At 43.7% G+C, this 15,883-nt stretch overlaps 1 protein-coding gene across 1 annotated transcript in view; it reads left to right on the top strand.

The window, feature by feature from the left end:
- The window catches only part of GLI1 (GLI family zinc finger 1), a 277,357-nt gene that overhangs the window by 214,393 nt on the left and 47,081 nt on the right, over positions 1 to 15,883 (top strand). Inside the window, exons 2-3 of the mRNA XM_029594601.1 lie at positions 1,217 to 1,397; positions 4,826 to 4,924. Of these exons, the coding sequence (XP_029450461.1) occupies positions 1,298 to 1,397; positions 4,826 to 4,924 (199 nt within the window). The 5' untranslated portion in view covers positions 1,217 to 1,297. The remainder of the gene's footprint in view (positions 1 to 1,216; positions 1,398 to 4,825; positions 4,925 to 15,883) is intronic.

Here is a 15,883-nt window from a genome sequence, read left to right as displayed (position 1 = left end):
AGGAGATGCGCACGCATGTAAATGGCTTTTAAAATCCGCAGGCATGCACATGTACTGCATATGCACACATCTCCCGGTTTTGGTGCATGCCAAGCTTTTAAAATTCGCCTTTAAATGAATAAAAAAAATAAAACAAACCCAGCTTTCAATATTTACCCCCATAGTGGTAGGAAAGAAAGTAAGAAATGGATGGGAGATTTTTTGAAATTAAAGGCTTTCATTTGTCTACATAAAAGGTACAAGATTTACAGCAGTAGTACAAGCTTCCCTCACACACACACTGCCCGACAACAGAACAGGTATAGCACAGGCAGCAGCAGTGCAAGCTTCCCTCACACACACACTGCCCCACCACAGATCAGGTACAGCCCAGGAAGCAGCAGTGCAAGCTTCCCTCACACACTCACCTCTCAACAACAGAACAGGCACAGCACAGACAGCAGCAGTGCAAGCTTCCCTCACACACACACACACACTGCCCCACCACAGAACAGGCGCAGCACAGGCAGCAGCAGTGCAAGCTTCCCTCACACACACACACTGCCTCACCACAGAACAGGTACAGCACAGGCAGCAGCAGTGCAAGCTTCCCTCACACACACACTGCCCCACCACAGATCAGGTACAGCCCAGAAGCAGCAGTGCAAGCTTCTCTCACACACTCACCTCTCAACAACAGAACAGGCACAGCACAGGCAGCAGCAGTGCAAGCTTCCCTCACACACACACACACACACTGCCCCACCACAGAACAGGTGCAGCACAGGCAGCAGCAGTGCAAGCTTCCTTCACACACACACACACACACTGCCCCACCACAGAACAGGTACAGCACGGGCAGCAGCAGTGCAAGCTTCCCTCACACACGCACTGCCCCACCACAGAACAGGTACAGCACGGGCAGCAGCAGTGCAAGCTTCCCTCACACACACACTGCCCCACCACAGAACAGGTACAGCACGGGCAGCAGCAGTGCAAGCTTCCCTCACACACGCACTGCCCCACCACAGAACAGGTACAGCATAGATATCAGCACATACATTTTGGGGGGGGGGGGGGAAGGGGAGAGAGGTAGACCGGCAGATTAGGAGTATTAGCCATGGAATATGTATTATGACTCGATCTTTCAACAGAACAATTGGAAATTGCTGGAACACATATTAATGTACTTATAACCAATATTTAAATCAGGGAGTTTTATGTTTATTTCTTCCAGCCTTGACGGTGAGGAACGGGCTGGGCTCAGACAGATGTGACCCTAGCTGGAGCTTCCCTCCTTAGTCCCAGCTCCAGACAGATGATGTTCAACCCCATGAACCCTCCTATAAACAGTCATGTGGATCAGTGTTATCTTCGGCCCTTACATGGGCCGTTGTCTTCCAGCAACACAGCAGAGGGTGAGTCCTGTAACTACTGTACATGAATGTAACTTGTTTGAGCTAGCAATGAAAAGCGTGAACTACATCCAAAATAAGTTAGAATAAACCTTCAAAATAAATGAATGTGGATCAACTCCAGGCATTTCTATCCTTTATAGCTCACTGCATCACAGGCTGCAGGGAATAAAGACCAACCCCAGGCATTCCTATCCATTCTGTCTCACTGTATCACACACTGCAGGGAATAAAGACCATTTCTTGGTATTTCTATCCCTTCTGTCTCACTGTATCACAGGCTGCAGGGAATAAAGTCCATCTCTTGGTATTTCTGTCCCTTCTATCTCACTGTATCACACACTGCAGGGAATAAAGTCCATCTCTCGGTATTTCTATCCCTTCTATCTCACTGTATCACAGGCTGCAGGGAATAAAGACCATCCCTCTGTATTTCTATCCCTTCTGCAGGGAATAAAGACCATACCCAGGCATTTCTATCTCTTCTGTCTCACTGTATCACACACTGCAGAGAATAAAGACCATGTCTCGGTATTTCTATCCCTTCTATCTCACTTTATCACAGGCTGCAGGAAATAAAGTCCATCTCTCGGTATTTCTATCCCTTCTGTCTCACTGTATCACACACTGTAGGGAATAAAGACCAACCCCAGGCATTCCTATCCCTTCTGTCTCACTGTATCACACACTGCAGAGAATAAAGTCCATTTCTTGGTATTTCTGATCCCTTCTATCTCACTGTATCACACACTGCAGGGAATAAAGTCCATCTCTCAGTATTTCTATCCCTTCTATCTCACTGTATCACAGGCTGCAGGGAATAAAGACCATCCCTCTGTATTTCTATCCCTTCTGCAGGGAATAAAGACCATACCCTGGCATTTCTATCTCTTCTGTCTCACTGTATCACACACTGCAGAGAATACAGACCATCCCTCGGTATTTCTATCCCTTCCGTCTCACTGCATCATACACTGCAGGGTATAAAGACCAACCCCAGGCATTTCTATCCCTTCTATCTCACTGTATCACACACTGCAGGGAATAAAGTCCATCTCTCGGTATTTATATCCCTTCTGTCTCACTGCATCACATACTGCAGGGTATAAAGATCAACCCCAGGCATTTCTATCCCTTCTGTCTCACTGTATCACACACTGCAGGGAATAAAGTCCATCTCTCGGTATTTCTATCCCTTCTGTCTCACTGTATCACACACTGTAGGGAATAAAGACCAACCCCAGGCATTCCTATCCCTTCTGTCTCACTGTATTACACACTGCAGGGAATAAAGTCCACCCCTAGGTATTTCTATCCCTTCTGTCTCACCGTATCACACTCTGCAGGGTATAAAGACCAACCCCAGGCATTTCTATCCCTTCTGTCTCACTGTATCACAGGCTGCAGGGAATAAAGTCCATCTCTTGGTATTTCTATCCCTTCTATCTCACTGTATCACACACTGCAGGGAATAAAGTCCACCCCTTGGTATTTCTATCCCTTCTGTCTCACCGTATCACACTCTGCAAGGAATAAAGACCATACCCAGGTATTTCTATCCCTTCTGTCTCACTGTATCACACACTGCAGAGAATAAAGACCATAACTCATTATTTCTATCCCTTCTGTCTCACTGCATCACACACTGCAGGGTATAAAGACCAACCCCAGGCATTTCTATCCCTTCTGTCTCACTGTATCACACACTGCAGGGAATAAAGTCCATCTCTCAGTATTTCTATCCCTTCTATCTCACTGTATCACACACTGCAGGGAATAAAGACCAACCCCAGGCATTCTATCCCTTCTATCTCAATGTATCACACACTGCAGGGAATAAAGACCAACCCCAGGCATTTCTATCCCTTCTATCTCAATGTATCACACACTGCAGGGAATAAAGACCAACCCCAGGCATTTCTATCCCTTCTATCTCACTGTATCACACACTGCAGGGAATAAAGACCATTTCTTGGTATTTCTATCCCTTCTGTCTCACTGTATCACACACTGCAGGTAATAAAGACCATTTCTTGGTATTTCTATCCCTTCTGTCTCACTGTATCACACACTGCAGGTAATAAAGTCCATCTCTCGGTATTTCTATCCCTTCTATCTCACTGTATCACAGGCTGCAGGGAATAAAGTCCATCTCTTGGTATTTCTATCCCTTCTATCTCACTGTATCACAGGCTGCAGGGAATAAAGTCCATCTCTTGGTATTTCTATCCCTTCTATCTCACTGTATCACACACTGCAGGTAATAAAGTCCATCTCTCGGTATTTCTATCCCTTCTATCTCCCTGTATCACAGGCTGCAGGGAATAAAGTCCATCTCTTGGTATTTCTATCCCTTCTATCTCACTGTATCACAGGCTGCAGGGAATAAAGTCCATCTCTTGGTATTTCTATCCCTTCTATCTCACTGTATCACACACTGCAGGGAATAAAGTCCATCTCTTGGTATTTCTATCCCTTCTATCTCACTGTATCACAGGCTGCAGGGAATAAAGTCCATCTCTTGGTATTTCTATCCCTTCTATCTCACTGTATCAAACACTGCAGGGAATAAAGACCATCCTTCGGTATTTCTATCCCTTCTGTCTCATTGTATCACACACTGCAGGGAATAAAGTCTATCTCTCGGTATTTCTATCCCTTCTATCTCACTATATCACAGGCTGCAGGGAATAAAGAGCATCCCCAGGCATTCCTATCCCTTCTATCTCTCTGTATCACAGGCTGCAGGGATTAAAGACCATCCCCAGGCATTCCTATCCCTTCTATCTCACTGTATCACACACACTGCAGGGAATAAAGACCATCCCCAGGCATTCCTATCCCTTCTATCTCACTGTATCACACACACTGCAGGGAATAAAGACCATCCCCAGGCATTCCTATTCCTCCTATCTCACTGTATCACAGGATGCAGGGAATAAAGACCATCCCCAGGCATTCCTATTCCTCCTATCTCACTGTATCACACACTGCAGGGAATAAAGACCATCCCCAGGCATTTCTATCCCTCCTATCTCACTGTATCACACACTGCAGGGAATAAAGACCATCCCCAGGCATTTCTATCCCTTCTATCTCACTGTATCACACACTGCAGGGAATAAAGACCATCCCCAGGCATTCCTATCCCTTCTATCTCACTACATCACACACTGCAGGGAATAAAGACCATCCCTCGGTATTTCTATCCCTTCAGTCTCACTGTATCACACACTGCATGGTATAAAGACCATCCCCAGGCATTCCTGTCCCTTCTATCTCACTATATCACACACTGCAGGGAATAAGGACCACCTCCAGGCGTTTCAGCCCTTTCTCACTATATGGCACTTTAGTGGCCTAGATCTTTATAAATTGTCCTTCAAAGTGAGCAGGAGAGATAAGTTCCAGTTTATGAATTTGTGTTCCAGGATCGAATGACCTACCCTTCTGCCCTCAGATGAACTTGATGAACACTCATCATGGCTTTGGGCTGACCACGGGCAGTGAGCTTCTGTCCAGCACAGAGGGTGAGTTAATGGTTGGACAATTTTAGGGGCACATTTGCTTTTTTTCTTGTTGGGATCTGAAGCTTGCTTTCTCTTGTGCATGATTTGGTGGATGAGGAATCTGTACATTAAAGAGAGGAATCCACATGTTATTAATGTTATTTTTACTGTTAATAATAATGCTCCTAAAAATACTTTTGGCTTTATAGGGCATCCCATAGCCACAATTCAGAATAGCTCACATGGTTTGCAGTTTCTGAAGGGACACTTTTATCCCCATGTGTACAGCGGCAAAATTTCAAAGAGAAACCAGGCGTTGTTTCCCTTTGAAAACGAGCAGGCGCAAAGTTGTCATACTCAGATCATCTGCTTCTCGTGCCCCTGTTATTTGTGCAGGTGGCAGGACGGGGAGGGAGGGGGGAGATTGGGAGCAAAACAGTACAGATACATCTGAAAATGCTAAGTATGCGTGGTGTTTTGCTCCCTTCTTCTCGACAGAAACATGACTACAGGTGCACCTCTTTTTAACCCCGGCACCTGCTGTGAGCCGGGCAGAGGAACGCAGTTTCAGCCAAGCTATTTTACTGAGGTTAATTGCTTTGACAGTTGTCCTCCTTTTTCTTAAGAATCACGACCTGATTATATCCATATGTTCTCCCAAATACTTGGCACTTTTGGCTACTGTTTCAGCCATCTTCCTGGAGCCTGGTGAAGACTGATACTAACCTTTCAAAGAGGATCAAGCAAAGAAATCATATCACCTGCTCTCACATCAAAAGACGGGGCTTCTGTGCCATTCTGACCTCCTTTACCTCTTTTTTTTGCTTGTTTTGCCTTTTAAAGAGTTATGACAAATTTCAGAGGCTCGGGAAGAGGTGTATACGCACACCCATCTACCAAACGAAGAAGGAAATCTCTTGGGCGGCATTGCTGCATCATCGGGAACCTCAAAACCAGAAACCACCAGGCCTAGTTCTGAACAAAACCAGAGGCACAGTCTAAAAGCAGAGACCAGGAGATGCAATGGCAAAAGGCTAACAAGTCTGAAGATTTGGTGATGCCACCTCTTGGCGCACCACTAGGGAGGGATAATGGGAAGGGGGCGCTGCCCAGGTCCAGGAAGACACTGGTCACTTCTCTAGCACTGGTTGATTTGTTTATGCATTGGCAGTTTATAATCCTGATAACTCCATACCTTTCATAACATGATGGCAGCAATAAAGTCGTAACAGTCACAAGAGAAGTAAATTAAAAAAAAAAAAGATGATGTGCCACAGAATCCCGCACGTGGGTATCAAGAATACCAGAACCTTTTTTTTTTTTTCTTTTTTTCTTTCCTGTTTGTTAAGAGATTTTACAAAGCCGAGCGCAAATTACAAAGCCATTCAGCGAGGTAAACTGACTGTCTGAAATTCTTCCTCTCTCAGTCTGGCCAGAAGTGTGCAGATCTTCGTTTTCAGCTGGACTACGAGGAGGCATTCCCAGAGGCATATTTTGGGTTGGGGAAGGAAAGTAAAGTACATAAATTGGACTTTCAAATCCACGCATTATCAGCCCAATATTCTAACACGACGCTTAGGGCTGAAAAACCACATGAGGTCCCTATGAAATGAGACCGAAGGAAGTTAATATATATATTAAGGATTTGCATCGTTTTTATGACGAATTAAAATATCGTACGATATTTCTTAATTCGTCATATATCGGTAAAATCGATAAACGATCGCATTTTCCCTGAATTTTCGTGAAAAATCGTTTTTCGGCTTTGTTCTGTACTAACAGGAGTTAGCGCGCACTAACAAAAAACTGTTAATTTTTGTTACTTTTTGTTAGTTTTTGTTAGTGCGCGCTAACTCCTGTTAGCGCGCACTAAGCCGAAAAACAATTTTTTACTAAAAAATAAAGCATGTCGATCCGCGGGAAAACGAGATTTTCCCGCGGTCACACGAACCCGAAAGTGCAAACGATCGGGCACCTGATGCACGTCTCTAAGATATATAAATCCTAGAAGAGAGGTGAGACAGGGAGATAAGATACAGACTTTTAAATACCTGAACTGTATTAATGCACAGGAAGCTGAGCGTTTTCAGTAGAAAGGAAGCTGTAGAACTAGGGGGCCACAGTAGGAAGGTTCACGGGGGCAGATTCAGGAGCAATATCATAGAGGGGGTAGTGGATGCCCTCCCAGATGAGGTGGCAATAACAAGATCAGTGGCAGACTTTAGAAAAGCATAGGATAAACACAGAGGATTTCTGGTGGCAAGAGAATGGTAATGAGGACACCGAGCAACCTTCATTGTGCTTTCTGGATGCCATGGGGAAATCCACATGGAGCAGCAGTTGCACCCTAAAGGGGACACAGTGGGAGTGGGTGGGGTTCATAAGAACATAGGATTTGCCATACTGGGTCAGATTAAAGGTTCATCAAGCCTCGTATCTTGTTTCCAACAGTGGTCAATCCAGGTCACAAGTACATGGAGGGATCCCAAGGAATAGATAAATTCCAAGCTGTGGATTTCCCCAAGTCCACCTTAATAATGGTTTATGGACTTTTCTTCCAGGAACGTGTCCGAATCAAGGGGAGAGGAGGCGAGTCAAGGGAAAATTAATAATTCTTAAGTTCTTTGCTCTAAATAAATTTTCCATATATTCTAAATCTTTGTGAATAGCCAAACTATCACGAATAAAAGCATTCTCAGAGTTTTGTACCAATTGCATTTTTGTTTGTTACAGAAATCAGATCTTTCTCCCATTTATCAATTTTCTTTCCCTGTTCTTCAATTAAATGTCTGTTAGCTTTAATCATGGTTAACTTAATAATGATTCATTCATCTTAATAATATTACTATCAAGCTTTAATATCATTTTCCCTAGATCATCCAATGTAACTTTGTTCTGTAAAACCACAGGACTAAAGCTACCTTCTTTACCGGTTGGATGTAATTCTTCAGTTATTGAAGTAACTACTTTCTCAGTCCATCGAGAATCAGCCTGGTTCAACAGATCAGAGTCCCTTTGGGCTAGTCCTACCGGATTTCCTGCCGCATCGCATGATGTTACTCCGATTGGCTGTAGTGGAGACTTTGGTTCATCGCCGGGACTTAGGGAGACAATCAAAGAGGCTCCCAAACTGTCCTCTCTGGGCGTTTCCACCACTCTCACTACCTGGTGGTCCATAGGTCTGATATGATGTGGCATGAGGAGCTGCCGTCACAGCGACGTGACGTCAGCTTGGATGTCCCTCCTCTACTGACGATAAAGGTTGTGGAGGGGCAGCTCCCCGCTGCCGCCAGCGCCACACCATGCCGAAGGGGTGCGCGGCTTGGTCCGGCTTAGGCCGGAGAAGGCCGTAGGCCGGAAGGTAATCCCCGTTTTCTTTTATATATTGTCAAATCCAATGGGCAAAAAAAGGAAAGCGAGGATCTTCACACCTTTTCCTTCCACCTTTTTAATGCATGAAATACATCTGGTCTGGGTTTCAAAGATGTTATTTTAAACTTCGTCCATACCTGATGTAATGAATTTTCCAAAGGTTATGCACGTAAAAATTAGCATATACCTGCATAAGTAGCCTCTTCTCACATATTCCCTATTTTATAAAAGTCCAAAATCCATGTGTATTTTCACTTTTGTGTCCACAAATATGCGTGTAAAAAAGAGGTGATTTGGGGCGTTCCCAGTCACTAGTGTAAATTGCTGTTTTAAAAGGCAGTTACTCGTGTACATTTTCCGGTTTATTCCTGTATTTTTACACCTGCTAATTATCTGGTGTAAGTGATATTAAATGTGTTTGTGTAGTACTGACTGGATGCGAGGTCGGGTGAACTGAGGGGAAGTTCAGGCTGAAGAACCAGGAGGGTATCCAGCTGCAGAAGGACTGGGCGAGCTGGTGAACTTAACTACTTGGTAAAAATGGTAATTTCATCGACACGTGCATGTTATAAAATACACCAGCTTACACGCATAAATTGGGAATTACGCAGATAAGTCCTACTTTACTTTCATACGTAAAATATACGCATGTATATTCTTAAAATAGGTGGATAAAGTAAGCATGTTCAGTGTATTGATTTACATGGTTTCAATGCATTGCATGCATTCTCGCATAAGCCAACTATTGCAATTGCAGGGTAGTGATGAGCGTATTTTATAAAACATGCTTATGTCATATATGTGTGTGTTAAAAAAAAATACTATACTAAACCTAATCTCAGCCACATACACGCGTATATGCTGCTGCGTGCAGTTGTTTGAAAGTTATCCTCCCTCCCTTTCCAGTTGCTCCTTTCAGTTTTTTTTCCTAACCATTTTCCTCATTTTATCATAGTCTTCCTTTTGAAAGTTAAGTGCCATCACAGTAGATTTCCTTAGTGTCCTTCCTCCAGTTATCAAGTCAACTTTGACCTTCTTATGATTACTATTGCCAAGTGGCCCTAACACTGTTACCTCAAGGGCCGGTGCAAGGGAAGTAGGCACCCTAGGTGGACAATACAGACCTAGCCCCTGTACCTCCTCACACAGAAACAAAATATATGCATGTGTGATTAAATATTGTAGATTAAGAACATAAGAACATGCCATACTGGGTCAGACCAAGGGTCCATCAAGCCCAGCATCCTGTTTCCAACAGTGGCTAATCCAGGCCATAAGAACCTGGCAAGTACCCAAAAACTAAGTCTATTCCATGTTACCATTGCTAATGGCAGTGGCTATTCTCTAAGTGAACTTAATAGCAGGTAATGGACTTCTCCTCCAAGAACTTATCCAATCCTTTTTTAAACACAGCTCCACTAACTGCACTAACCACATCCTCTGGCAACAAATTCCAGAGTTTAATTGGGCATTGAGTGAAAAAGAGCTTTCTCCGATTAGTTTTAAATGTGCCACATGCTAACTTCATGGAGTGCCCCCTAGTCTTTCTATTATCCGAAAGAGTAAATAACCGATTCACATCTACCCGTTCTAGACCTCTCATGATTTTAAACACCTCTATCAGTTGTGGTTGATGAAGGTGAGATCAAGCGAGTGACCAGCCTTGTGTGTTAATTTGTCCGTTATCAGTGAGAATCCTATTGCTGCCATTGTGTCTATTAGTATTTGGCATGTATTTTGGCATGTATTCCTTTAGGTATATACCATACGCAATAAAATAAATGAGAAGTATCTGATATAGTAATAACTAATTAAAGACTAGTATAATGCATTAAGTTCAACTACAGCACAGTTGAATCCACAACAGTGAAACTTAACATTGTATCAACACAATGAATGGGTGTGAAAATATGTTACAAAGTCCAAATGATCAAATATTCAAGACATAATAACTTAAAGGCAATGTGACATCAACACTTCATTCCATATAACTTAATTTACTGCTTGTTGTACATGAGCATAGATCAACTATGTACCAACCCATCAGTCACAGCACTTGTTAGATGCACAAATACATAAACATTCATGCTAGCATACATTCTGTACACACAAGATTAACAAACTGTCATGTGCAGTGTCCCGGGTTACACAAAATAAAATAAAAAGCCCCAACAAGGCCCTTGTTTCGCTGATGAAGGCTTCTTCAGGGGGAACCATGGTAGAGGAGACACCAACAAAAAATCTACGAGCAAGCGCAAAATACAGAGGTAAATGACTTGAAATAAAAAAAACCAGATGTGAAATGCCGATGGAAAACCTATTGCTAGCAATACTTTTAATACCAAACACAAGCCTTTTCCCATCCCAAAATGGCAGAGAACTTTTAAACCATAGCAAGAATAAAGATATGATGTAAGAAACTGAAAAGCCCACCTAGAAAAAAGGAGGGCCAAGCCCTGCTAAGATGCCAAGAATAAAAAAAACATTTAAAAATTCAAAAGCCTGGTATTGCTTTATGGGGGAGGTTTTTTTTGATCCACCCATCCCCATAAGGGATCTAGGAGTGGGATAGCCTGGTTCCTGATTGCCCAAGACTTTTCCTGAATGAGACCACTAAGATCAAGCAGAACACCAAGATTTGGGAGACACCCCCCCAGGTTCTCCACCCCTATGGGACCCGGGCACAGGCTGGGTGACCGGGAAGGAACATCTGAACCAAGGTAGGATTTTTTCCAAGATAAAGGGGATCCTACCCTCCATAGGATTTCACTACAGCACTGGGACAGTTAATACACTCAGAGTAAAAGCGGTAAGCTAAAACCCCAGGAGAGTAAGAGAAAGGACACCTACCCAGAAAAGAGAGGCATCTGTAAACATCACAGTTGTATCTTTCCATTCTTGATAAGTTGGACTTTACTTTTAGTTTAAAGAATCGGTAAACTTTTATTTTAACCCCCAGCACGTTGTCCTGCCCGTTTGTCCCAGGATCTCACCCCTTGGGATCCTCCTCTAACTACTGTACACACGGTAAGAGAGGGAGGAGCACACCACCACCCATCCATAAGCTTAAAGCTTCCCCTCCCCCCCCCCCCCCCCCCCACCACATGAAAAAAGGATCCACCCATGGGACAGAGAGTAATGTATGGGAGAAGCGCTAGCCAGAGCAGCCCCAAAGAATAAATATGGTTTGTGTGACTCTTGGGAAATAGAAATCCCCCAACAAAAGGTTACATTTACATATTAAGTGAACTCCATTCATTTTCACAAAATTTCTATGGGTGCGCAAACGTCTGGTTCTTCCAGGGCGAGCTCATTCCAAGATGGCCCTCTCCCCACAGCAAGGCAGCCTAATTTCACCACCAGGGATGAGTCAGAGTTGGCGTCCCCAGTGATGAGGGGTGAGAATATCCTCTTCCTCATCTGGGGGTACGGAAAAATGACCAGGTCCTGAGACAGGCCTAGAGGAAGCTCCATACCCATGTGGGCTAAGTACATAGGGGGAACTAGGAAGCTGGGAGGGGTGCAACTGGGGGTTAGATCTAGGGAGTGTTAAGAGATAGGTTGGGGCAATTGAAGGTTGGGTGTGTTAGGGGACAAATGGGGGAAATTGGGGATCGGCTTGGGCGGCATTAAGTGGGCCATTGGGAGCAATTGGGGTGAGGGTAGGGGGTGTTTTAGGGTAATTGGGGTTGGGGCACTTGGGGGAGCTTTTGATGGGCTTTTGAGATGGGGTAGGATTGTGGGCATGGAGTGCAAGGAGGTTCCAAAGTGGGCTGCTATAACACAAGAGGCAATCCGTATGTATGGAGGCTGTAACTGGTTTATGTTAGGCATGATGAAAGTATGCGTGTTACTAAAGTATTATACTGAAATAGTTAAACACTAGGCTAGCATAAAACGTTTTATAAAGGTCCAAATAAAGGCAAGAACATCCTCATGGGCAAGTTTCTAGTTTTATTGCTGACCCTTATAGCAGAGCAGACGAGTGTCCCTGTTCCAGAAGGGAGAGAATAAGGACAGTCTTACTTTCAAACTTGCACCCCCAAAGCTGTTTTATCTGATGTCCCAGATTCTTCACTTTTAAATGATATTTCTTCTGAATGGTGTTAGCCAAATTGCTGCACTGGCCTACCACCTCCTGAAACTGGGTACCTTGGCTGTTCTGGTGTTGTCCCTTCTCTGATCTCATTTCTGATCAAGTTGCAGGTCAACACATATCATTGAATGATGGGAGAGCTAAGAGCTATGCAACATGCTTAATGCCTCAGTTATTAAAATGGAAACACACCATTCAGGAGTTCGCAGAACCAGCAACACCGAACAGAAAATTTATTTATTTATTTATTTATGAACTTTTATTTACCGACATTCGTGAAGCACATCATGCCGGTTTACAGTGAACTGAAAGGAGGAAAATTACAATAAAACAAGGGAGGGGGAGGGGGGAAAAGGCGAGAAGAGGAAGGGGGAGTGGGAGAGGGAGGGGACAGGGAGGAGATGGGAAAGGTAGTAAAGATTGAGAAAATAAAACAAATAGAGGAACTATATACAGTTGAAAATATGTACAGTTACAATCAACTTATGTAGTACTAAGATGGTACTATAAAAGACCGGCAATATTTTATCAATTCGATGGTTGTTCTCTTAAATATAAAGTATTTAAATGTTGTATTTATCTATTTTATTTATTTAAAATCTTTTCTATACCGTCATTAAGTTATTTACCATCATAATGGTTTACAGGCTGGCACAAATAGACAAAGCAAATGTTAGTACTTTTAACAGAGGTGCCAGTAGATAACCGATAACATATAATTTCATACAATATCTATTTGAATCATGTAATATAATGTCCATTGAATACATGTCTCGTAGTTAGCTTACATGTAATTCGTTCTTGTACTTTCAGGTTAAATCTACTTTTATCAGTGAGAGTTTAAAAATAGTTGCCAGTGGCAAGTGTAACTAGTCGTTTGGTGCTGATTTGTAACGCCGGCTTTTCCTTACTTACTTACTTTCTCTGTTCTCTTTGTAAAAGGCCTGTTTGAAAGGCCATGTTTTCAGACTTATTTTGATTAGTTTGACATTTCCCTGTATTCTTACTTCCAGGGGGATAGTATTCCATAAGATGGGTCCAGCCAGTGACAGTGCTCGTTCTCTGACCTGGGTTAGCCGTGCTGTTTTAACCGACGGGATGGTTAGGAGGGCTTTGTTTGCTGATCTGAGATTTCTATGTGGTACATGTACCCATAGCGCTGTGTTGAGCCATTCTGCTTTTTCATCATGAATCAGTTTGTGTACGGTGCAGAGTGCTTTAAACTGTACTCTTTGTTCTATCGGTAACCCAGTGTAGTTCAGCCAGTGTGTATTCCTATTCAGTGTACAGATTGAGGCCCTCAAGAAGAAGGCCTGGGAGCTGAGACACAAGGGAGAGGAGTGTCTGGATCAGCTGCAGGCCTGGCAGGAGGAGGCCAGAGGTAAGCTCATTATATGTCCAGCAGGGAAATGTCAACATAAACTGTTTATTCCCTGCTTCCATCACAGGCCCCACTATTGCTCTGCCTCTCTACAAGACCCTATCTCTGTTTAGAGCTTCAAGATATTCTCATGCACATTAACTTTACCCTTGCTTATTCCCTGAGTCACGGGCACCAATTTTGTGTCAAGAAGCATTGCTTGTAAAGCACTCACAGACCTAGTATTGAAATCTAGAAGGTGTGAAAACCTACTCCTAAAACTCTCACCAGGGAAAGTCAATGCCACCCATCTAACTACAATCATGACTTGGGGCTGCTTTCTGATCCAAACTGGCTTGCTAGCTAGACTAGACCCCAACACAAACCACCCAGACACAGAGCCTACCCCGGAGCCCCAATGACTAGCTAGGCATCCTGTTTTCAAAAACAGCTTTACAGAACCTTCTGTATTTCAGGGACTTATCTAAGGCCTTGCCACCTACTATAGGATATGAATGTCCACCCACCTGGAGGATTTACCGTCATCTCCATTTCTCCCACTAATGCAATGGCTTCTAACTGCCTGTATGATGATACACATCATACCTTGGAGCATATGATCCGATGGATTGATACACACTTTTTGTTCTCTTCACAGAAAGCATCAACTCAAAGGAGGAGGAGGAAGATGAAGAAGAAGGCGAGTCCCCGGCCCCTCCTGCAGTTGCAGCAGCCGTGCCCACCGCCAGGGAGCAGCCACCTCCATCACCACCAGCAACACAACTAGTAGTGATGGACCCTGCGGTGGCACAGTAGCCACTCCCCTCCCCAAAAGGTGGACCCAGGCCCTATTGCCCCACCTGTCAGGGCCTCCTCCCCTTTTCTGCCCCAGGACCTTGGGACATTGGTTCTAAGTCTGCCAAGCCATTGCTGGGCGAAAGAAGAGATGAACTCGCTTTTGACTTCCCACCAGATTCTGCACTGCAGCTCATGATTGCAGAGGCTACCTCAGCGGCCGGAGCATGTGCTTCAGGCCAGGAGGCAGGATGTCTGGTAATTATGGGCCAGGCAATGCAGAGGATAGGGGAGGAAATGAGTAGGATCAGAGCCAACCTCAGGAGGCTGGTGGAGGTGGTAGTGCGACTAGCCCAGGCTCAAGAGGGCTTCACAACTGCTCTTGAGCTTATGGGCAAGAGGCGCCTGACACATTCCCCCAGCCCCCTAAGCCTTTCAGGACCTGGCCTTCCAAGCTTCCTGGGACCTTTGTTTTATTTTTATGTACAGTTTCATTTCTAATTTATCCTACTCCTTTCCAAATTTATTTTATTGTAAGTAGTTTTAAAAGTTTTTATAAATAATATTATTATAAAAGTTTCAATTGTTTTAATTTGTGTGCTTGTCTCTTTTATTTGATGCATGCTTAGATCTATTTTTACTCCAGTGAATCCCCTTTCAGGACAGTCTACTGCTACCATTTTCTCACCCACATTCTATCATGCATGTAGTTTGCCATGCAGGTCTGTCCAGTAATCTCTATCCTTTACTGCTGTCTCCATGGAACTGGTTGGGTGTGCAGTCCATACTTAGCTCCCCTGAAAGACCTTCCTGTAATAGTCACTACATTTCAGAGATTTTAGTCTACTATTTACCTCTTTACTCAGAGAAAAGATTGTCTTTTCATTGACATAAGCATTTTGGGACATACAGGTGATTAATTATTTCTTGCAGCAGACAGATTTAGGTGAATGGAGCTCCTATCTGCACATCTAGATGACATGTCTTCTCTGTTGGAAGTTGTGCTTTAGTTGAAAAGTTGAAAGAAATGAATGTTGCCAAGCCATAAGCACAGATAGAATCTATAGAGAGAAACTTGTATGCTTCACCATTACTGAAAGTACTACAAAAGAAAATTAGCTGCACACATGAAGTTGGCTTTGCAATGGAAATTTGCCAAGAAGATTATGTCCTATTTGAGGACTCTCATACAAAACTGCCAGCTGTGAGCTATCAGGTACTCCTTGCTATTTCCATGTCCTCACCCTCACCCCCTTCCACCACCTGTAATCCAGAAGGACCCTCACACTAGATGCCTTGAGAGCTTGACTGTCACCTGAATCAGGTCCTTAGTTGCTTTCCATCCATTCATTAATTA

Source organism: Rhinatrema bivittatum, chromosome 3, assembly GCF_901001135.1.
Source record: "Rhinatrema bivittatum chromosome 3, aRhiBiv1.1, whole genome shotgun sequence".
Classification (NCBI taxonomy): Eukaryota; Metazoa; Chordata; class Amphibia; order Gymnophiona; family Rhinatrematidae; genus Rhinatrema; species Rhinatrema bivittatum.
This window is presented reverse-complemented; position numbering and strand designations above follow the sequence as displayed.